This window comes from Bubalus bubalis, chromosome 12 (genome assembly GCF_019923935.1).
Source record: "Bubalus bubalis isolate 160015118507 breed Murrah chromosome 12, NDDB_SH_1, whole genome shotgun sequence".
Lineage (NCBI taxonomy): Eukaryota > Metazoa > Chordata > Mammalia > Artiodactyla > Bovidae > Bubalus > Bubalus bubalis.
The window spans coordinates 4,766,012-4,789,368 of record NC_059168.1 but is presented as its reverse complement, the minus strand read 5'-3'; the positions used below and the strand labels follow the sequence as shown (position 1 = coordinate 4,789,368).

Genomic DNA, 23,357 nt, shown 5'->3' with positions numbered 1-23,357 from the left:
AGCCCAAGATTCCAAATGTGGGGAATCCTCTTAATGCTCCTCACATGCTTCAGTCTCTCCTTGAAAGCATCTTTTAAATTTATGATTAACCTGTGAGTGCTTCTCTTTGGGAGCACAGGGTTTGTAAGGATGCAGGGAGCTAGCAGGTACCTACTTGTGTGTTGCCAGCAGGAATTCAGGGGTGAAACTGTCACCTAGGTTTAACAAGAACCATGAAGTTCCTGCAGATGTGCACTGAACATCAAACCATCTCCTTTACATGCAGAGAACCTGATGTAGATTTCACTACTTGTAACATTTTAACACACTCTTAGGTCCTAGAAGCTATCCCCAAATCAAAGAATGGGAATGACAGTAAGCTTGAAATATATTCCTCTTAAATGAATAGATTTCATTTAAAATAACCTTAGAAGTGTCTGGTTTTTATTGTTCTGGAAGGTTCCAGGTAATACACAGAGAGAATGGGGAACGCACATAACACAAAGGGACAGGAGAATAAGACAGATCATGTCCATCTTCCTGTTCCGAAATAAAACAAGAAAACAACAAAACTGCATCTAGAACAAGAAATCTTCAGAAAAGTCCAAAATGCGGGGATCTGGCATGAGATAATGTTTTCAAGAATGATAGCTATATACCTGGTGGCTCAGATGGTAAAGAATCTGCCTGCAATGCAGAAGACCCAGGTTCAATCTCTGGATCAGGAAGAGCCCCTGGAGAAGGGAATGGCAACCTACTCCAGTATTCTTGCCTGGAGAATTCCATGGTTGGAAGAGCCTGGCAGGCTACATCCCATGGGGTTGCAAAGAGTTGGACACAACTGAGCAACTAACACTTTCAATTTCCAGCATGAGATAATTTTTTCAAGAGTGACAGTTATATAAAGAGCCTTCAGTCAAGGCTCTTATCCTTTCCACAAGGAGTCCAGAGTTTTCAAGGACAGCTGAAATCAGAGAGGTGAGGGGTCCGGGCCTCCAGCAAACGGGACTGATTTCCTTACAGTGAATAACACTCTTTTTACAGTGTGAGGGCAATAAGGAAAGGCCATACACCACGCGGGCTTAGCTTTGTGAGAACTGGAAGTCATATGGTCGATTTATAGGAGTGAGTGTGTGGCTCAGGTCTTAAGGCACCCTTGGAATTCCCAGTTGGGAAGGTTTCCTTCTGATGTCAGCGCCCAACGCCTGCCTTCCTGCCGAAAGCCCGTGGGATTATATTGTCCTCTCATGCACGTGTTCTCCAGTCTGTGAAACGTGAATCAAAAGCTGCTTCTCGAATTGATTCCATTAATCTTTACCTACATGGTGTACCCTCTGTTGTATCCACTGGTGATTAACTTCATTGAGAACAGAGGATAGCGACAAGTTTAGAAGCTCTGGCGTTGCAGTGAATTAGATTAGTCAGTGTTCCAGTCAGAGCGTCTCCCACCCACCCCCTGGTCAGGGAGGGGGTGTGAGACCAGATAATACACATATAGCAACTGGGAATCCCCTTCTCAGGCCAGTTTTAGTTTATATTGGACATATGCCTGGGTTTTCAGTTTAAAAGAACAAGATTTCATTATGATTTTGGTAACCCTATTTTTACAGATTTCCATTGGTTATTTGCATATTTTTAATTTTAGCAGCCTGAGTTGTACTAAGAAAAATAGGTTTTTACAGACTCACAGATCTAGAGTACAGACTTGTGGTTGCCAGGGGGAAAGAAGGGTAGAGGAGGGGTGGATTGAGAGTTTGGGATTAGCAGATGCAAACTACTATACATAAATATATAAAATATATACATATATATAATAGACAAACAACAAGTTCCCACTGTGTAGCACAGGAAACTAAATCCAATATCCTGTGATAAACCCTAATGGAAAAGAATATGAAAAAGAATGCATTTATGTGTGTGTGAGTGTGTGTATATATATATAACTGAATCACTTTGCTGTACAGCAGAAATTAGCATTGTAAATCAACTGTACTTCAATAAAATACATTTTTAAAAAAAGAAAAATAGGTATAAAAAATCTTAATAAGAAAAGTATTTTTATTTTTCAGCAGCTACTGCTTTTCCAAAAGCTTTCCATCAATTGCTATGAACGCACTGTACTTCCTATTATTTTTCAAACTATAGGTCCCTCAACTATAGTAACAGAATGAAGATGTTTTGACTTTTTTGTAGACCTGTGGAGTTGTTGTTTAGTCACTCAGTCATGTCTAACTGTTTGCAATCCCATGCACTGTAGCCCGCCAGGCTCCTCTCTCCATGGAATTCTTCAGATAGGCAGGAATACTGGAGTGGGTAGCCATTCCCTTCTCCAAGGGTTCTTCCCGACCCAGGGATCGAACCCTGGTCTCCTGCATTGCAAGCAGGTTCTTTATCGTCTGAGCCACCAGGGAAGCCCAAATTAGTGATTTTGACAGTGACCTCCTTGTTCTAAGCTCAAGCCTGCCCAGGCTTCAAGTCTGACCTGGAGTCTGTGTGTACAGTCCAGGGATGGGTTGTCAACTAGAAAGTTCTTTCTAGTTCTGTCCAGGAAGGAGCATGGTTTTCCCACTTTATCTAACTTCAGGTCTTGTGCTCTGTCTCCCACGTACAGGCCAGCTGTAATGTCTCCCTTTCACGAGATATGGTGCTCCTATTGGCTTCCAGCATTAAAAGCATATGCAAGTATAATCAAAATTACCAGGTTCCATTGTTGGCAGCACTTAACTGATAAGAGTGTAATAACATGAATAATATGTGTGAAAGAACCGAAATGCTGAGTGATGATTCTGATATGGAAACTGAAAATAAAATCATGCTCTGATCTGCAACAGCCCCTGCCACAGATAAAAATCGACTTTGGCGTTTTGCATTTGCAGGATTAACCCAGTGTTTTATTTTGTAAAGAGTCAATTGCTGAGCACAAAGCATTCTGGAGTTCACTGTGGTCATTGGCCAGGCCTGTGGAGGTGGACCCTCCGTAGGGAGCAAACATGGAGACATGCTGAGAGAGAAAAAGAAGTAATTTAATTTAATGTAATTTAATCTCTCTTATCCATGTATGGATGTGAGAGTTGGACCATAAAGAAGGCTGAGCACCAAAGAATTGATGCTTTTGAACTATGGTGCTAGAGAAGACTTTTGAGGTCCCCATCCGCTGGTTCATGGAAAAAGCAAGAGAGTTCCAGAAAAACATCTATTTCTGCTTTATTGACTATGCCAAAGCCTTTGACTGTGTGGATCACAGTAAACTGTGGAAAATTCTGAAAGAGATGGGAATACCAGACCACCTGACCTACCTCTTGAGAAATCTGTATGCAGGTCAGGAAGCAACAGTTAGAACTGGACATGGAACAGCAGACTGGTTCCAAATAGGAAAAGGAGTACGTCAAGGCTGAATATTGTCACCCTGCTTATTTAGCTTATATGCAGAGTACATCATGAGAAACGCTGGACTGGAAGAAACACAAGCTGGAATCAAGATTGCCGGGAGAAATATCAATAACCTCAGATATGCAGATGACACCACCCTTATGGCAGAAAGTGAAGAGGAACTCAAAAGCTTCTTGATGAAGGTGAAAGTGGAGAGTGAAAAAGTTGGCTTAAAGCTCAACATTCAGAAAACAAAGATCATGGCATTGGGTCCCATCACTTCATGGGAAATAGATGGGGAAACAGTGGACACAGTGTCAGACTTTATTTTTCTGGGCTCCAAAATCACTGCAGATGGTGACTGCAGCCATGAAATTAAAAGACACTTACTCCCTGGAAGGAAAGTTATGACCAACCTAGATAGCATATTCAAAAGCAGAGACATTACTTTGCCAACAAAGGTCCATCTAGTCAAGGCTATGGTTTTTCCTGTGGTCATGTATGGATGTGAGAGTTGGACTGTGAAGAAGGCTGAGTGCTGAAGAATTGATGCTTTTGAACTGTGGTGTTGGAGAAGACTCTTGAGAGTCCCTTGGACTGCAAGGAGATCCAACCAGTCCATTCTGAAGGAGATCAGCCCTGGGATTTCTTTGGAAGGGCTGATGCTAAAGCTGAAACTCCAGTACTTTGGCCACCTCATGTAAAGAGTTGACTCATTGGTAAAGACTCTGATGCTGTGAGGGATTGGGGGCAGGAGGAGAAGGGGACGACAGAGGATGAGATGGCTGGATGGTATCACTGACTGGATGGACGTGAGTCTGAGTGAACTCTGGGAGTTGGTGATGGACAGAGAGGCCTGGCGTGCTGCGGTTCATGGGGTCGCAAAGAGTCGGACACGACTGAGCAACCGAACTGAACTGAACTGAACAGCAAGGAGATCCAACTAGTCAATCCTAAAGGAAATCAACCCTGAATATTCACTGGAAGAACTGATGCTGAAGCTGAAACTCCAGTTCTTTGGCCACCTGATGTGAAGAGCCGACTCATTGGAAAAGACCCTGATGCTAGGAAAGATTGAAATCAGGAGGAGAAAGGATCGACAGAGGATGAGATGGTTTGATGGCATCTTAAACTCAATAGACATGAATTTGAGCAAACTCCAGGAGATGGTAAAGGATGGGGAAGCCTGGCATGCTGCAGTCCTTGGGGTCACAAAGAGTGGGACATGACTTAGCAATTGAACAGCAATCCTGGCAGCAGTCATATGTGTTTGGTAGGACAAGTATAATTTATTGTTGTTATTTTACAGGCAAAAAAGAATCTCAGAGAGGTTAAATGGATTCCTATTATTTTATCCATTGTGTAGGCATTGAAGGAGTTACCAGACATGATCTCTTCCCTCCAAGAGGTTATCATCTGGTAGGGAATAAAAGGTTTACAATCTGATAGTGATAACCCATAAAAGGAAAACTCACAGCCCTAAGTAGCCTGTAAACCATAAAGAAGTGACACAAATCATGGGTGAGAGAGAGGGGGCCGGGCAGCCCTTGCTGAGGGCAGCACTGGTCAGTGACCTGATCAAAGAGGTGGGGGTGAGAAAGAATGAAGAAGTTAAGTGAGGTTGGAATAACATGAAATGAAAATGGAAAGGACAAGAAAAGCTCGGACAGGACAGGAAGGAAGTCCATCAGCCTCAGAGGTGGACAATGTAGGAAGGTAACAGAGAGTAACTCAGCAGTGTGCCTTGATAGCATCCTGTGGTGGGGCATCCTGAGTGTGTGGAGCAAGGTCACCGAAGCCGTGCAGCACGGTCAGTTTCAGATAAAACACCTCTGTGGCTGTGGCCAAGGTAGATAGCACCAGGAAGCAGTAACCAGGGACAGAGACCAGGGAAAGTAGTTTTTCTATCCAAGGCATCTAGTAGGAATAAGATACAGTTTACACTTTTTCTAGTTTCATCTTTTTGCAAGGTCAGTACATTTTGCAGATCTTTCCTAACTGCATGTTTTGAACTCTAAGATTTTTAGACCTCAGCGTAACATGCAAATTTTTGTTTCTTCTCTCTTTTGATAATAAAGAGCTGTGCTACTTATTGAATGGCTGCTTTAAGTCTCCCGCCATTTGTCCTGAGATGGGCTGATACAGGTGATATCAGTACAAGTGGAAGCTACATGACGGTGGGTGGGCAGGGGTGCAAAATGAGTGTATGAGCGTCTTCTCACTTTGACGCTGCAGAGTCCTGGGACCCATGGACAGTCTTGCTGTCTAATAGGCAGGAACATGGAAACTGGCCTATGTAACCCCTGGCTTCTGAAGATTGGTATGTGGAGGAGAGAGAAAAGGCTGCACAGTTCATGAAATACAACCTTCTATACTCCTATTATTTAACCTTATCTGTTCATTCATTTAGGACAGAATGGAGTATATTTGCTATATAGAGCAGAGAAGGCAATGGCACCCCACTCCAGCACTCTTGCCTGGAAAATCCCATGGACGGAGGAGCCTGGTAGGCTGCAGTCCATGGGGTCACTAAGAGTCGGGCACGACTGAGCGACTTCACTTTCACTTTTCACTTTCATGCATTGGAGAAGGAAATGGCAACCCACTCCAGTGTTCTTGCCTGGAGAATCCCAGGGACGGAGGAGCCTGGTGGGCTGCCGCCTATGGGGTCGCACAGAGTCGGACACAACTGAAGTGACTTAGCAACAGCAGCAGCAGCAGCTACATAGAGACTTGGCATTTAAAGTCTGTCTAGGAAATGCAAATCAAAACCACAATGATGTACCATTTCACGCCAGTCAGAATGGCTGCTATCCAAAAGTCTACAAGCAATAAATGCTGGAGAGGGTGTGGGGAAAAGGGAACCCTCTTACACTGTTGGTGGGAATGCAAACTAGTACAGCCACTATGGAGAACAGTGTGGAGATTCCTTAAAAAACTGGAAATAGAACTGCCTTATGACCCAGCAATCCCACTGCTGGGCATACACACCGAGGAAACTAGAACTGAAAGAGACACATGAAGCCCAGTGTTCATCGCAGCACTGTTTACAATAGCCAGGACATGGAAGCAACCTAGATGTCCATCAGCAGATGAATGGATAAGAAAGCTGTGGTACATATACACAATGGAGTATTACTCAGCCATTAGAAAGAATACATTTGAATCAGTTCTAATGAGGTGGATGAAACTGGAGCCTATTATACAGGGTGAAGTAAGCCAGAAAGAAAAACACCAATACAGTATACTAACGCATGTATATGGAATTTAGAAAGATGGTAATGATAACCCTGTATGCGAGACAGCAAAAGAGACACAGATGTATAGAACAGTCTTTTGGACTCTGTGGGAGAGGGCAAGGGTGGGATGATTTGGGAGAATGGCATTGAAATACGTATATCATATGTGAAACGAATCGCCAGTCCAGGTTCGATGCATGATACAGGATGTTTGGGGCTGGTGCACTGGGATGACCCAGAGGGATGGTATGGAAAGGGAGGTGGGTGGGGGGTTCAGGATGGGGAACACGTGTGTACCCGTGGCGGATTCATGTTGATCTATGGCAAAACCAATACAATATTGTAAAGTAAAAAAAAAAGAAAAGAAAAGGAAAAAAAAATCACTATAAAAAATAATAATAATAAAGTCTGTCTAGAAAATAAGATACTCTGATATATATCCCTTGCATAGCTAGACATCTTTCCTTGGGAGATGGGACTGGTGAAGCTATGTTAACACAGACGCATTGATTCTTTTTTTATATATATACTTAAAATTTCTTTTGCTTTTCTGTTTCCAACTTACTTCTTATATAACAGGCTCTAGGTTCATCCACCTCACTAGAACTGACTCAAATTCATTCTTTTTATGGCTGAGTAATATTCCACTGTGTATATATACCATATCTTCTTTATCCATTCATCTGTTGATGAACATTCAGGTTGCTTCCGCATCCTGGCTATTGTAAACAGTGCGCAGTGAACACTGAGATATTAACACATATCTATGGAATCTAGAAAAATGGTGTTGATGAACCTATCTGCAAGGAAGGAATGGAGACACAGACATAGAGAAGGGACTTGTGGACACTGTAGGGGAAGGAGAGAACAAGACGAATGGAGAAAGTAGCATCAACATATATGCACTGCTGCTGCTGCTGCTAAGTCACTTCAGTCGTGTCCGACTCTGTGCGACGCCATAGATGGCAGCCCACCAGGCTCCCCCATCCCTGGGATTCTCCAGGCAAGAACACTGGAGTGGGTTGCCGTTTCCTTCTCCAATGCAGGAAAGTGAAAAGTGAAAGTGAAGTCGCTCAGTCGTGTCCGACTCCTAGTGACCCCATGGACTGCAGCCTACCAGGCTCCTCCATCCATGGGATTTTCCAGGCGAGAGTACTGGAGTGGGGTGCCATTGCCTTCTCCCATATATACACTATCATGTGTTAAATATGAATAAATAGCTGATGAGAAGTCACTATATCACACATGGAGTCCAGTCTGGCACTCTGATGACTCCCCTATCACTCTGGGATAGGGGAGAGGTGGGGAGGAAGGTACAAGAGAGAGGGGATATATGTATAATTATGACTGATTTGCATTGTTGTACAGAGGAAATACACATTGTAAACATTAAAAAATAAAACATAAAAAGTAAAGCAGATTGCCTTCAAAAAAAATTTTTCTTGACATATATTTGATTTACAATGTTGTGTTTCAGGTGTACCACAAAGTGATTCAGTTATATCCACACATATATACAATAATTTCTCAGACTCTTTTCCATGCTAGATTATTACAAGACATTGAGTATAGCTGCCTGTGCTATACAGCAGTTCTCTACTGTTTATCCATTTTATTTATAGTAGTGAATATCTGCTAATCTCAGACTGCTAATTTATCCCTCCCCCTCACCTTTCCCCTTTGGTAACCACAAGTTTGCTTTCTATGTCTGTGAGTCTACTTCTGTTTTGTAAATAAATTCATTTGTATAATTTTTTTTAGATTCTTAATCCCATCAGTTGGCTAAGCATAGGCTCTTAACTGAGGACCTCCCAGCTACTGGGGAACAGGGTATAATGTCATTCCTGCTGCTGCTGCTGCTAAGTCGCTAAGTGACAAGAAAATCAGAAAGGAAAGAAGGTAGACAGATACAAGCCGTAGCAGAAAAGTTTATCAGAAAGTACCTACCTAGAGTGTGGAGTAATTGGCTTCAAGCTTTGTATTTCTCTTCCTGTCTTATCTGTGGCCCAGGAAGTGGGTAAAGAACAGCTGAGTGGGGCTGAGGATGGGAAGAAGAGCAAAGCAGTGATGAGGGGTGGTTGTGGTTAGGAGGTCTGAGCAGGGCAGGCGTGAGGACTGCTGGATGCAATGGCATGGGGTCCATGGTCTGGCAACGGGACACAGCATCCTTTCCTTGTAGAGAAAATAATCTGAGGCAAACCAAGTGAAGGGTTAGCAGTTATGGAAAAATTTACCTCTGCTTACATCTAAATCACTCCCAGAACTAAGGTACCAATGAAACACTTTTCTAAAGTCACATCTTTCTTCACTGGCTATGTGAGATCTATTATTACTATGTCAGAGATCTATTCTGATGAGAGCTTAAGGAGTTTTTCTCCAGTATAAAGTACAAATCATGCTCAGGAATCATAATAATCTCTTTAAATAACTTTCTGTTTTAGTACTATGTAGTTTCTATTAATCATTGCTAACTTAATTATGGATTACATTTGCACAATACTTCATTCTTTTATAAAAACACTTTCCCAGATACTCTGTCATCTCAGATTTCTGACATCTAAAACAGAGAGAGATTCTACTTCTCATTTTAGACAGAATTCTGAAACTCAGCTTGGTACTAATCAGCGTCAGATTTGCTTTTGATTGAATGATTAAACATTAGGGAACCATGCTCATATATGTGTATATACACACATACATATAGAGTTAGGGATTATATATATACACATATTATATCTATAAAATCCCATTTAATCCTCATGATTAAGCCATGAGATAGTTAGCATCTCTATTCCCTCTGTTTCAAAGATACCACAAGCTGAGATCTGATTGCTTCCAAAGCTGATGGTTTGAAATGACTACAACTGGCTTGAAGATGTGACTTACCTAAGCTCACTGAGCTAGTAAGTGACAGAAGAGGAAATAAAAATAGTCTGTTTGCACTTAACTTTCACATGAAACCCTAATGGAGAACTTTAATATAATGAATCAGTCTTAGAAAGTCATTGCACATTAATTAAAAACAAGTATATTTAAATGTTTGGGGAAATTCTAATAAACTGTTTTGGACTTCCCTTTTGGCTCAGATGGCAAAGAATCTGCCTGCAATGAAGGAGACCTGGGTTCTATCCCTGGGTTGGAAAGATACCCTGGAGAAGGGAATGGCAACCCACTCCAGTATTCTTCCCTGGAGAAACCCATGGACAGAGGAGCCTGGCAGGCTACAGTCCATGGGGTGGCAAAGAGTCGGATGGACTTACTGTCTTTACTATTCCTTCATAAATTTAGTGGTACTCTTTAGATGGAAAAATCACATGGAAATATTTAGCTATAATTAATGTTAGCAAGCAATTTTGCATTGATGTATAGGTGCTCCTTTCAATTCAACAAGGTAATTTTGAGCAAGGTGCTTTATTTAGTCCACACAAAGATGAGTAGACAGTATCCATATTGAAAGAAATGTTGAGTCCTTCTTTAGAGTTCTGTTCTTGAAAGACATTAGGTTTCTTAAGCACGATTTTTATTCTCCATTGGGAGAAGGGTATCAGAAGAGGGAAAAATGGTTGAATGCAGACTGAGGTGTTTACTCACAAAACTACAACACAAAAAGGAACAAACAGTTACTATGAAAAAGAGAGAGGGGAAAAGTGCCTTGGAGGAGGAGGACAAGGGCGCTCTCTTATCGTATTGGAATAGAAAGGGAGTCAGCAAAGGCCTCAAGACAGAGGTGATGTTTAAGACGAGCCTTCATGAATGGCTAGAAATCCAAAAAGCATGTGGCGCTAGGGCATTCACACACAAAGAGAATGCTGTAAGTAAAAGCAGAGACAGTAGTCCATCCTATCTAGTGTGCATGGCTTAACAAAAAGGCACAGGGCTGAAAATCGGAATCTTTTTGTAGAAGGTTTGGACACTAGGATGATGTCTCAGTAAACGCAGTAGAGTGAAAACCAAATACTGGATTTGTACCAAGGGGATAGATGCGCACTTCAGCGGTGGCATTTTTGAACTTGGGCAAAGCAATGAATCTTTTTGAACTTTGACTTCCTCACCTGTAACACGGAGATGCTAATAATTACACTAAGGGTTGAGTGTAAACTTGAATGGAACCAGAACTCTGAAAAGCATAAAGCACAGCCCGTGGCACCATCAACACCTTTATTACTGTGTGTATGTGTTCAGTCTCTCGGTTGTGTTCAACTCTGCAACTCTACAGACTGCAGCCCGCCAGGTTCCTCTGTCCATGGGATTCCCTAGGTCAGAATACTGGCATGGGGTGCCATTTCCTCCTCCAGGGGATCCTCCCAATCCAGGGGTTGAACCTGAGTCACCAGTGTCTCCTGCATTGGCAGGTGGGTTCTTTACCAAAGGTTCCACCTGGGAAGCCCTTATGGCTGTGTAAGTGATGGTATATGAAGATTGTGGAGCCAGGGGAGCTTTTCCTTTGGATCTTCACTTTAGGAAAAATAATTCAGCAGAGATGTGTGGGAAGGATTAATAATAAAAGTAGAAAGAGAACCATCAGAAAGCATTAACATCCTTCAGGTTAAAAATAACGAAGGTGTGATTAGAATGGTAGTTCAGGTAAGTGGAAAGGTAGAGACGTTGCAAGGATATATTGCAAGAATACTAATTAAGAAATGCACTGGGCTGACTCTGTCCTTGGACACAAATTCAGCAGTGTTGCTTTGCAACCTCTTTAAAAGAGATAAAATGGTTTGATACATGATAGAACAGGCAGGTGCTTGGGGAACAGAGGAGAGACGGTAATAATGGGACATTGGATCTTCCTTTGCTTTTCATTCGGGAGACCTTGGTAACAGCAGGATAGAGAAGGGACACCTTAAGTGCATGAGGTTGGTCCCCCTCCATGGCAATGTGTCACGGTGGGTGAGAGGTGACATAGACTCAGTAAGCCCTTCCAGGGTGGACTTCCAGAAAATGTGTTCACCTAAGCAGAGAATTTCTTGCTTTTCTCAAAATCAGTTCAGTTCAGTCTCTCAGTCGTGTCTGACTCTTTGTGACCCCATGGACTGCAGCACACCAGGCTTCCCTGTTCATCACCAACTCCTGGAGCTTACTCATACTCATGTCTATGGAGTTGGTGATGCCATCCAACCATCTCATCCTCTGTCGTCCCCTTCTCCTCCCACTTTCAATCTTTCCCAGCATCAGGGTCTTTTTCAATGAGTCAGTTCTTCCCATCAGGTGTCCACAGCATCGGAGTTTCCACTTCAGCATCAGTCCTTCCAGTGAATCTTCAGGACTGATTTCCTTTAGGATGTACTGGTTGGATCTCCTTGCAGTCCAAGGGACTTTCAAGAGTGTTCTCCAACACCACAGCTCAAAAGCATCAATTCTTCGGCACTCAGCTTTCTTTATGGTCCAACTCTCACATCTGTACATGACCACTGGAAAAACCATAGCTTTCACTAGATGGACCTTTGTTGGCAAAGTAATATCTCTGCTTTTTAATATGCTGTCTAGGTTGGTCATAGTTTTTCTTCCAATGAGCAAGTGTCTTTTAATTTCATGGCTGCAGTCACCATCTGCAGTGATTTTTGGAGCCAAAACAAATAAAGTCTCTCACTATTTCCATTGTTTCCCCATCTATTTGCCATGGAGTGATGGGACCGGCTGCCATGATCTTAGTTTTCTGAATGTTGAGTTTATTTCTCAAAATAAATCACCTCTTGCCTCAGTGCCTGTCACTTAGGTTTGGAAGTGGAAGGAATCAAGAAATAGGGTTCAGAACTGATTTGTAAATCCCAAGTCAGTTTCTTGGTAATGAGAAATGGATTCAATTTAATTCTACAATCATTTGGTGAATGCAAATATTTTCCAGGAGATGGAACTGGAGAAAAATACCGGATATGAATGAAACAAACATTGTCCCCCTGCCACCTTGCACTCTCTCTCTCTCACAGTTTAGTGAGAGTATATGTCAAAAAGCAGATGAAGTATTATTACATGTTGAGCTAAAGTTGTATTCTTTATTTGTTTTTTCACTTCTCCATGAATGACATTTCTGTGAAGACCAAAATTATGTTTGGGACTTACTGGAAACTTACACCGCTCCTAATAAAATAAATAGCCCCTCTAAATAATGATCCCTGTGTTTTGTGCATTCCTTCAGAAACACCCTGTGAACTTTGTTGGAAGCAGCCCCCTTTGTATGGTATTTTCCATGGAACTTTTACCACTGGGTCATCCCTTTACTTAGGAGCTTAACTGAAATGAAAATGGGATAGCCTAGTAGATCTTTCCAAGGTAGAAACATTGATGGAGATAGCCATGGAACCAGGAATTGGTAGATGAGGAAAAGAAATCATAAAAGTGGGTTTCAGATCTTTTTTAAAAAAGTTCCTTTCATTTATTATTTATCTCTCTTCATTCCTTATGTCTTCCATGCCTTACTAAGACCAGCTTGTGAAACTGTTTTATGTGCTACTTCAAATGCTCTCTGTTTGACAGCGTTGTTTTTTTCTCCCTCCCTTTAGGAGATGACCTGGCCTCCACCACTTGCTGCTATTCAACCACCTGGCAAAGTGGAACCAAGCAAATTTCCATTTCCAAATAAGGTGAGATCCTGCATCACTCAGGATGAGTATACTTTACTCACACAAGATTTCCAGTGGACAGTGGGTTTTCCCTTATTGTCTTTCCCTGTGTAAATATTCCTGGCAGGGGCACATGGATCTGATTTTCAACAATTTGCAAGTGTAGGTCTGTTCATCCAAGGGATAATGTCAAGCTTACAGTCCTATTATACTTACCTCCACTTTCCTACTTCCTCCAAAACATCATGAATATTGTAATTATTATTTTATCTAGAAACATTTGTGAAGTTGAAATGCATCTTATAATCATATTATGCATTCAGTGTGATTGTATGCCTTGTTTTTCTTTCTGAAAAGCTGTTATTAAATTAATGATGTATCTTAAAATCAGTGTCTTAGAATTAAGGACATGAAGTATATAATTTCTTAGTTATCTTTTATAAAGCTGAAAATATTTTCTAGGACTTAATAAAAAAGATTTTCTGAGAACTAGCAGACACAAAATATCTGTCACAAAATGTATTTCAATCATACATGAGTATAGTAAGTTTTGTTTTTTTAATCATACAACCAACACATAATTATATACTCATTATAAAGATATAATTATACAAATAGAAGAAGCAAAATATGAAGTTTATCTTGTCCAGATTTTATTTCCCTACCGAGATTACCATCAAGAGTTTGGTGTGTACTATTTCAGTTCTTTTTCTTGTGCATTATATATGCATTTGTGCATATGCAGTTTTTTTTAAAGTCCTAAATGGTATAGTACTAAAAGTACTTTTTCTAAGAATTGATTTTTTTCCAGATACACACAATGCATACATGTCATTGCTAGATGTTAAATCACAGCTTTCTAAAGTAAATTATCGAAATAATTGTTCATTACAATTATCACAATGGTAAACTCTGTCCTAAAAGTTGATTTTTATTTCTCTTAATAAGGTATATTTAGAAGTCTTTCCAAGTGAATATATAGAGATTTTTTTTTATTTTTCTTAACAGTAGCAGTAAGTGGGCAGTATTTCAAGCAAACATTTTTATAACTATTTTTTAGCATTATGCCTTCACAATGACTTGTCAGTTTCTTAATTCATCAAGGTTTGTTGCGTCTCCAATCTTCTGCTTGTTAAGATGTGCTGATTGTGTTGCTGGGGTGTATTTTCTGTCGGGTCTCCAGTCCAGGCTGGACCCAGAGTCTCTGACTGTCACTCTTTGTACTTACCTTGGTCCTTCATCTTCCCTCCTCTCTCCTAGTTCGCTCTCCTGGCATTCTTGTCTTGGTCTCTTATTTTAAATACCCTGTATGCTCAGCTGGCTAACATCTAAATCTGTATCTCTATCCCCTTCTCCATCCCCCAAGCGCCATACTTGTGTTTCTGTTTACTTATTCAACATCCCCACTTGGGGATCTAACAAACATCTCAAGCCTGGCACATCAAAAACTGAGCCTTTAATCCTCCCACTAACCTTCTATCCTGTGTTTTGCAATAAGTGGTTTACTCATTTGTGCAGTTGGCACAGGCCAAAGTCTTGGAGGCATCTCTATTTCTTTTCTAAGGTACCTATAAAAGCTATGGTTTTCCCAGTAGTCATGTACAGATGTGGGAGTTGGACCATAAAGAAGGCTGACTGCTAAAGAATTGATGCTTTCAAATTGTGGTGTTGGAAAAGACTTGAGCGTCCCTTGGACTGCAAGGAGATCAAACCAGTCAATCCTAAAGGAAATCAACCCTGAATATTCATTGGAAGGACTGATGCTGAAACTGAAACTCCATTACTTTGGCTACCTGATGCAAAGAACTGACTCATTGGAAAAGACCCTGATGCTGGGAAAGATTGAAGGCAGGAGGAGAAGGGGACGACAGAGGGTGAGATGGTTGGATGGCATCACCGAGTCGATGGACATGAGTTTGAGCAAACTCAGGGAGATAGTGAAGGACAGAGGAGCCTGGCGTGCTGCAGTCCGTGGGGTCACAGAGGGTAGAACACGACTTAGCGACAGAACAACAACAGCAATAATGAAGTACACATACCAGGTGGCTTAAAATAGAAAAAGGGTATTTTTCTCACAGTTCTGGAGGCTAGAAGTCTGAAATCAAAGTATCAGCAGGTTCCTGCTCCTGCTGAAGGCTTGAGGGAGAAATCCTTCCTTGCCTCTTCCAGCTTCCGGTGACTGCTGACGGCAGGTCACATCCCTTGGCTTGTAGGTACATCACTCTGGTGTCTGCCTCTACACTTATGGGGCCATCTCCCCAAGTCTCCCCTCCTCTTCCAAGGATGGCAGTCACTAGATTTAGGGCCCACCCTCAGCAACCATCTGAACTTGAGTTTACCTGCAGAGACTCTATATCCACATAAGGTCAAATTCACAGGTTGTGAGCAGACATGAGCTTCTGGGGGACACTCTTCAGCACCATCCTTGATTCTTTTCTCTCCCTCATGACATGCATCCAACCTATCATTAAATCCTATCTACCCTACCTTCAACATATGTCTAGAATCTAAATGTGTCTCAGATGGTGATTGCAGCCATGATATTAAAAGACGCTTACTCCTTGGAAAGAAAGTTATGACCAACCTAGATAGCATATTCAAAAGCAGAGACATTACTTTGCCAACAAAGGTCCATCTAGTCAAGGCTATGGTTTTTCCTGTGGTCATGTATGGATGTGAGAGTTGGACTGTGAAGAAAGCTGAGCACCGAAGAATTGATGCTTTTGAACTGTGGTGTTGGAGAAGACTCTTGAGAGTCCCTTGGACTGCAAGGAGATCCAGCCAGTCCATTCTAAAGGAGATCAGTCCTGGGTGTTCTTTGGAAGGACTGATGCTAAAGCTGAAACTCCAGTACTTTGGCCACCTCATGCGAAGAGTTGACTCATTGGAAAAGACTCTGATGCTGGAAGGGATTGGAGGCAGGAGGAGAAGGGGACGACAGAGGATGAGATGGCTGGATGGCATCACCGACTCGATGGATGTGAGTCTGAGTGAACTCCGGGAGTTGGTGATGGTCAGGGAGGCCTGGCGTGCTGCGATTCATGGGCTCGCAGAGTCGGACACGACTGAGCGACTGAACTGAACTGAGCTGAAATGTTTCTCCCCACCATTGCATCATAGAGGGCACAGAACTTGAAGTTTAAATAGGAAAAAAATCCTGTCTTCTCTAGGATTACTATAGAATTTGTGGGGAGCTATTTCAGCTCTAGATCTTTCGGTTTTTCTCAAGAAAGAATAGGTGACTTAACAAAGTGTGGGAACATTGGACTTCCCTGGTGGTCCAGTAGTTAAGAATCCACCTGCCAACACAGGGAACACACATCCCAGATCGGGAAAGATGCCACATGCTACAGAGCAGCTAAGCCCGTGGGCCAAAGCTCCCTTGCCCATGTGCTACAACGGCAGAAGCCCGCATGCCCTGGAGTCCATGCTCCGCAGCAAGAGAAGCCACAGCAGTAAAAGCCTGCTCACCACAACTGGAGAGGAGCCCCTATTGCTGCAACTAGAGAAAGGCCACGCACAGCGAGAGAGACCCAGCTCAGCCCCCAAAATTAAATAAATAAGTAACGTGTAGGAACGTTGCATGATTTTAATAATGCCTTTCTTTCAAACATTTCACAATGAGTATTGGTGATTTATCTTGTCCCAATGAAATAAGACTGCATTAATGTCATTTCTACTATAACAAATCACCATAAACTTAGTGACTTAAGACAACGCAAATTTATTATCTTACAACACTGGAAGTCAGAGTCTGAAATCAGTGTCACAGAGCTGAAATCCAGGTGTTGGCAGAGCTTTGTTTCTTCTGAATGTTTTAAGGGACAATTTGCTGTCTTGTCTTTCACGGCTCCAAGAGGCTACCCCTGTTACTTAGCTCATGGCTCTCGTCATTCTGACTTCTAACCTCCTTGTCACATCTTCCCTAACTCTCCTGCCACCTCCCTTCCCTTTGTGAAGATGCTGGGCCCTCCTGGATAATAGGATGATCTCCTGTCTCAAAATAGTTAATCACTTCTGCAAAGTCCCTTTTGCCATGAGAAGTAGCATATTCACAGGGCCTGGGAATTAAGATGCAGACGTCTTTGGAGGAGCCCTTGTCCTGCTTACTGAGAAGACCTCACTAATTCTCTTTTAACCTGTATCTCCACTAATTAGTATTCTGACAGCTGGAGGCTTGCAGTTCATTAATTAGATTATTAATGTTTGGGATTATCACGATCACTAGTGTATAGGAGCTAGAATTGTTTATGGAACTTGCAGGGCAAAATCTCCAAAATGACTAATAAATAATGAAATTAAGTCCTTATTGAGATTAAAGGAGCAATTTGACCTCAAAGGAAAGTCGATTTAAATGTGCTTTCTGAGTTACCAGTAGCACTAAATTAATTAGCTACATACTTCCGAGAATTTCCCCAATTTGTCTGGGTATTGAAGGACATAACATATAATAAAGTCAATTGATACTGAACTTGGATGTTTTTTCTATTCTCTGAAGATTGGACTTCGAGTCACAATTCCCTAGACAAACACTACCAGATGTGTCTGCCTTATTCTTCAAATCTCAAAAGTAATTGAATTTGGTAAAGAATGCATGCCATTAGCAGGTGTTTCAAAGCTTTGTCCTTTTCCCTTAATTTCCAGAGCAGTCTCATAAGTTTTGAAACACAAATAGGGAACTAAAATTGTAGAACTTGTTTCATCCCCAGAAGGCATCTGTGCAAATCTAATGGCATTTCGCAAACATTTCACGTGGCAATGAATGCCGAAACTGATGGGATCAGATCTGGTTTGAAACTGTTCTTGCTGATCAGTTTCTAAAGCATTAGGCAGAAGAGTTCTAGCATGATTACAGAAATGAGAGCCCTATTGCCTTTCTCTCTATACAGTTCAAGGAGAATGAAAGCCAGCAAGTGTGAAGGAAAGCACTTTGAAGCCAAAAAGTTTATGATCTATATCTCTCTTTGGGTTCCTGGCATGCTTTAGAAATGACCACAAAATGTTTGAGCTAAAATTTCACTTTTACTTCATTGCCTCAAAGTAAACATTTAAATTGATTTTAATTTGCATTATTTTAGTGGCTCTGAGCTTCATAGAAAAGAAAGTGATTGGTGGGGAAGAGGAAAGCCAAACCACAGCAAGTGTTCTTTTCCTATAGTAACTAGCTTTATGTGGGGGTCTGAAAAGCAAAGAAGCTGTGTTTCCATTTCTTGTCTTTTATAATTCCTGTGATGGGTTGACAGACAAGCAAGGGGACGTATGAGTACAGCAGGCTTCAGATGGTTCCAAAGAGCCATTTTTTAAAAAAATTGGAGTATAATCGCTTCTCAACGTTGTGTTAGTTTCTGCTGTTATTCCCACTACTGAGCATGTACTCTGAGAAAACCATAATTCAAAACGACACATGTACCCTGCTGTTCACTGCAGCACTATTGACAACAGCCAGAACACAGAAACAACCGCAATGGCTAACAAAAGATGGACGGATAAAGAAGACGCGGTACATATATACAATGGGGTACATATTTAGCCATAAAAGAGTGAAATTGAATCATTTGTACAGATGTGGATGGACTTAAAGACCATCATACAGAGTAAAGTAAGTCAGAAAAGAAAAAAAAAAACGAGTATAATATGAAACCTAGAAAAATGGTACAGAGAAACCTATTTTCAGGGCAGGAATAGAGACAAAAAACCACTTTCCAGTAGTGTCTTCACCGGGTAAGGACTCCCTCCCATCAGCAACAGCTTAAGAGCCACTATATTTTATTGGTCTAAGGTGCATATTTTTTTCACATTTTAAGATCCTAGTATCAGGATCTGTTTTACATTGATGGCATTTTACAATGAATTGGCAGCAATTGTCTTCAATACTAATGCATGGGGTAATGCGATCTTACACAGTTTGGCATCTGGTCCCATCACTTCATGGGAAATAGATGGGGAAACAGTGGAAACAGTGTCAGACTTTATTTTTTTGGGAGCTCCAAAATCAGTGCAGATGGTGATTGCAGCCATGAAATTAAAAAACGCTTACTCCTTGGAAGGAAAGTTATGGCCAACCTAGATAGCATATTCAAAAGCAGAGACATTACTTTGCCAACAAAGGTCCGTCTAGTCAAGGCTATGGTTTTTCCTGTGGTCATGTATGTACGTGAGAGTTGGACTGTGAGGAAAGCTGAGCACCGAAGAATTGATGCTTTTGAAGTGTGGTGTTGGAGAAGACTCCTGAGAGTCCCTTGGACTGCAAGGAGATCCAACTAGTCCATTCTAAAGGAGATCAGCCCTGGGTGTTCATTGGAAGGACTGATGCCGAGGCTGAAACTCCAGTACTTTGGCCACCTCATGCGAAGAGTTGACTCATTGGAAAAGACCCTGATGCTGGGAGGGATTGGGGGCAGGAGGAGAAGGGGACGACAGAGGATGAGATGGCTGGATGGCATCACCGACTCGATGGACGTGAGTCTGAGTGAACTCCGGGAGTTGGTGATGGACAGGGAGGCCTGGTGTGCTGCAATTCATGGGGTCGCAAAGTCAGCCACGACTGTGCAACTGAACTGAACTACCTTTGATGAAATACAGTGTTTATTATAATGCTTCCTCGGATGGTTTTCTCAGCCACTAGTACGCTCAGTTATTTCTGTCTTCAGCAAAATGATTTGTAGAAACTTTACTTCCCAACTCATTACCGCCTTTAAAGAAGTTCTGGGATTTCTGTGTGCCCAACAATAGTTTAGGTGTTGGGAATTCGGGATTTAAAGTTAGAAAAGCCTACGTTTCCAGCTGTAGATATTCTCAGTCACCAGAGGTGGTTCTCCCGTCTGTGCACGTGGCCGTCAGGGTGCGACATGCGTCATGAACGAATGTGGGAAATAAGAGCACTAGAGTAACCTCAGGAATGGCCTGCTGTAGGAACACAGGCAACTTTTCCGTACACTTTCCTATTGTCCCGAGTTTTCTTTAATGCCACTTGCATTGGTGTTCCGTTGCTCAGTCATGTCCAACTCTTTGTGACCCCATGGACTGCAGCACACCAGGCTTCCCTGTCCTTCACCATCTCCTGGAAGTTGCTCAAACTCATGTCCATTGAGTTGGTGATGCCATCCCATCATCTCATCCTCTGTCACCCCCTTCTCCTCCTTCCCTCAGTCTTTTCCAATGAATCAGCTCTTTCCATCAGGTGGACAAAGTATTGGAGCTTCAGCTTCAGTCCTTCCAATGAATATTCACGGTTGATTCCCTTTAGGAAACTGCTGTTGTTTAACTAGCAAGTGCTATTTAATAAGATGGAGCCATCCTTGGGTCAAGACGATAGTAACATTCTTTTATTATATATTTATTATCTAACTGAATACCTTAAATATGTACAGTTTATGTTATATCATTTATACCTTGATAAAGGTTTATTTTTAAAACAGGAGTCATAGTCAAAAAGACAATTCTTATAATGGAAGTTTGACACTGTGCAGTGACAACATAAAGCAAATAAGTCCTTCTGAGATGCAGGAGTATTTCAAAGAACCGATACCCTTGAGCTTCTCTGTTCTGAGCCTTGAGGGGAGAATGAAGTTTCCAGGCAGAAAAGCAAAGATGGCGGGACACGCACCCAAGGATGAGGACAGGCTCTAAAGGCTCAGAGCGCTCCCGCACAGCAGTCACGACGTGCCTTTCCACCCTGGGTTGTCAGAACTTGTATACACATCATTTCCTCTGCTGACTCCCTGGGCTCCCAGGCGGGGAAGGCAGGGGCTTTGTACACTCACTTCTGTAACCCCTGAGGACCCGACGGGGAGCCTTGCAGGTCTGGTGGAATGCTCCCAGAGGAGGCTGAAATGACAGAGCCCAGATGGGGCCAGCCCCTCTCCAGGCAGCTACCCAGGGATGGTGTTCACAGAGAGAGAAAAAGCCTATGAGACAGAAGCTATAGCTGTAAGAGCGTCTGAGCGTCCGACTTGGGCAGCAGGAGACACGAAAATGGAAAGGACTTCAGTGTCTGGAGCTTGTTTCCCTCTGAGCCCAGCCAGGCTCTGGCTCAGTGAGGAATAAAGGATCTGCATAGTCTGTGCCCTCCTCCCCCGCCTCCGCCCGCCAGTCTTGTGGCCGGCTGGACAGGGCAGTACTGCTTCAAGAGGCAGCAACCATGGGCCCTGTCGTTGGCAGCAGAGAACTGATGAGAATGCAGCCAGGGCCCTGCGACCTGAACTTGGGAGGAGCATCATTACACCTTCCACCAGCAGACAAGTGATGCACTCTCCAGATCAGTAAGAAGAATACTGGGGCATCATCTGTACCCACAGAGTGGTCCAGTCTAGGCACACGGGCTCCATTTGTGGTCAGTACACCATCCAGAGGATGTCAGCTAGAGACGTGGGATGACACGTTAGGGGCAGTCTTTATTGTGTCTCTCCAAAGTCTCTTTCCCTCCAGAGAGCAGGCTTCGATGGTGATTTTTTTTTTTAAACCAATGACTTTAACCATTTTCTGCTTCTTTTCACTCCCCCATCCAAAACAGAAATTATCATCATTAATGACACAGATGTGTTCATTAAATTTTGAAATTTACTGCTTATGAAACGCATGGTCTTGCAGTGTGTAATTATCATTCAAGTTCTCTGGAAGCTCATTTTCAGGTCTCAAAGAGCCTGTGGTCAGTAGTCATCATCTGGGTTTCAGGATGTCTGCAGTGCATCAAGTTGTAAAACGATCTGTGTCCCAATAACAACAGCAAACAATTTCACAAAAATTTGTACTATCTTTTGTGTTTTTTTCCCCCAAGAATGGTCATAATGTTGAAAACTATCTCAGTTACCATTCTTCTTCATCTGACAGTAAATGAGTCTTCACCACTCTGGTACAAGACATCTCCAAAATACCAAAATCTGCAGATGGCTCAAGGGACTCAACTACATGAGACTCAAAGTATTTTTCATGTAGAAGAGCTCACTCTAATTCATGTTCAGATGTAAACTCTACATTAGTTAGAAGGAGTGAGAAATATCCCAGTCCCTTTGGGGAAGTTAACTATGGATGTCCTCTTTGTAACAGCAACCATTCAAATTGGCCAAAATTATTTCTGAGGATTACATTTTAGCCCATCATCTCAGGAACCATATTTTATCTTTAATACACTGTTTCCAAAAGCTGAAGCTTGGGTTGAGAGTTGAGCTTGTTATTTTTCTTCAGATAAATAGCTCATTTCTACCACATTAACATTAAAGCCATCTGTTTATGACTTAGTCTGCTTAGTAGAGTAGAAAACCAAATTTCTTACTCAACCCCTACCCACCAATCTGAGTAAAATTAAAATAATAAAGAATAAATAAAATAGTCACTGCTTTTTAAAATAATAAGAAAGCCATAAAATAGAAGTTGACTTCATTTCACTGGATTTTTGTCCCACACACTAAAATTGTAAATGAGTTTCACTGGACTTTATGGGTTTTTTTACATTCCTACCATCTCAATGCATTGTTTTATAACTCTCTTTTATAATTCATATTAAATAGGAATTTTGCAAGGAAGGTACTCAGTCTCTCAGTCGTGTCCAACTCTGCTACCCCATGAAGTGTAGCCCACCAGGCTCCTCTGTCCATGGGATTTCCCAAGCAAGAGTACTGGAGTGGGTTGCCATCTCCTCCCCCAGGGAATCTTCCCAACCCAGGGATTGAACTCAAGTTTCCTGCATTGGCAAGCAGATTCTTTACCACTGAGCCACCTGGGAAGCCCTTTGCAAGGAAAGAGGATGTGAATTCCCAAAACAGAATTTAGCATTTCACTTTAGTGGAAATAAAATCAGGTTCAGTCACTATTTACTTGATCAGTAACTGAATTCAAATACTGCATAGTACTGCCTTTCGGCCACTCCAGGTATGTGGAAAGCTATAATAATCTCCTGTCCACCAGTGTGAGCATGACAGCGATTGTTCAGGGGAACGTCCCTGGGGGGATGGTTGCCAGCCTCATCTACAGAAAGGGGTGGCGAGAGTGAAGGGTTACATTGAAAGTCAGTACTACAGTAGGTCCCAAATATAAGAACTAGAACCATAAACTTCACAGAAGAAACAGAGATTAATATTTCCAACCTTGGATTTAACAGGGGAGTCTCAGATATGACCCCAAAAGCATGGGTAACAAAAGAAAAAATAGATAAATTGGACTTCATCAAAATTAAAAACTTTTTATGTGTTGAAGGACATTATCAACAGAGTGA

General features: G+C 42.0%; 1 protein-coding gene across 9 annotated transcripts in view; it reads left to right on the top strand.

The window, feature by feature from the left end:
- AFF3 (AF4/FMR2 family member 3) overlaps window positions 1-23,357 on the top strand; it is a 582,175-nt gene that overhangs the window by 350,517 nt on the left and 208,301 nt on the right. For all 9 annotated transcript variants that reach the window (XM_044925651.2, XM_044925654.2, XM_044925653.2 and 6 more), the window contains one exon: window positions 13,088-13,168. In XM_044925651.2, the coding sequence (XP_044781586.1) occupies window positions 13,088-13,168 (81 nt within the window). The remainder of the gene's footprint in view (window positions 1-13,087; window positions 13,169-23,357) is intronic.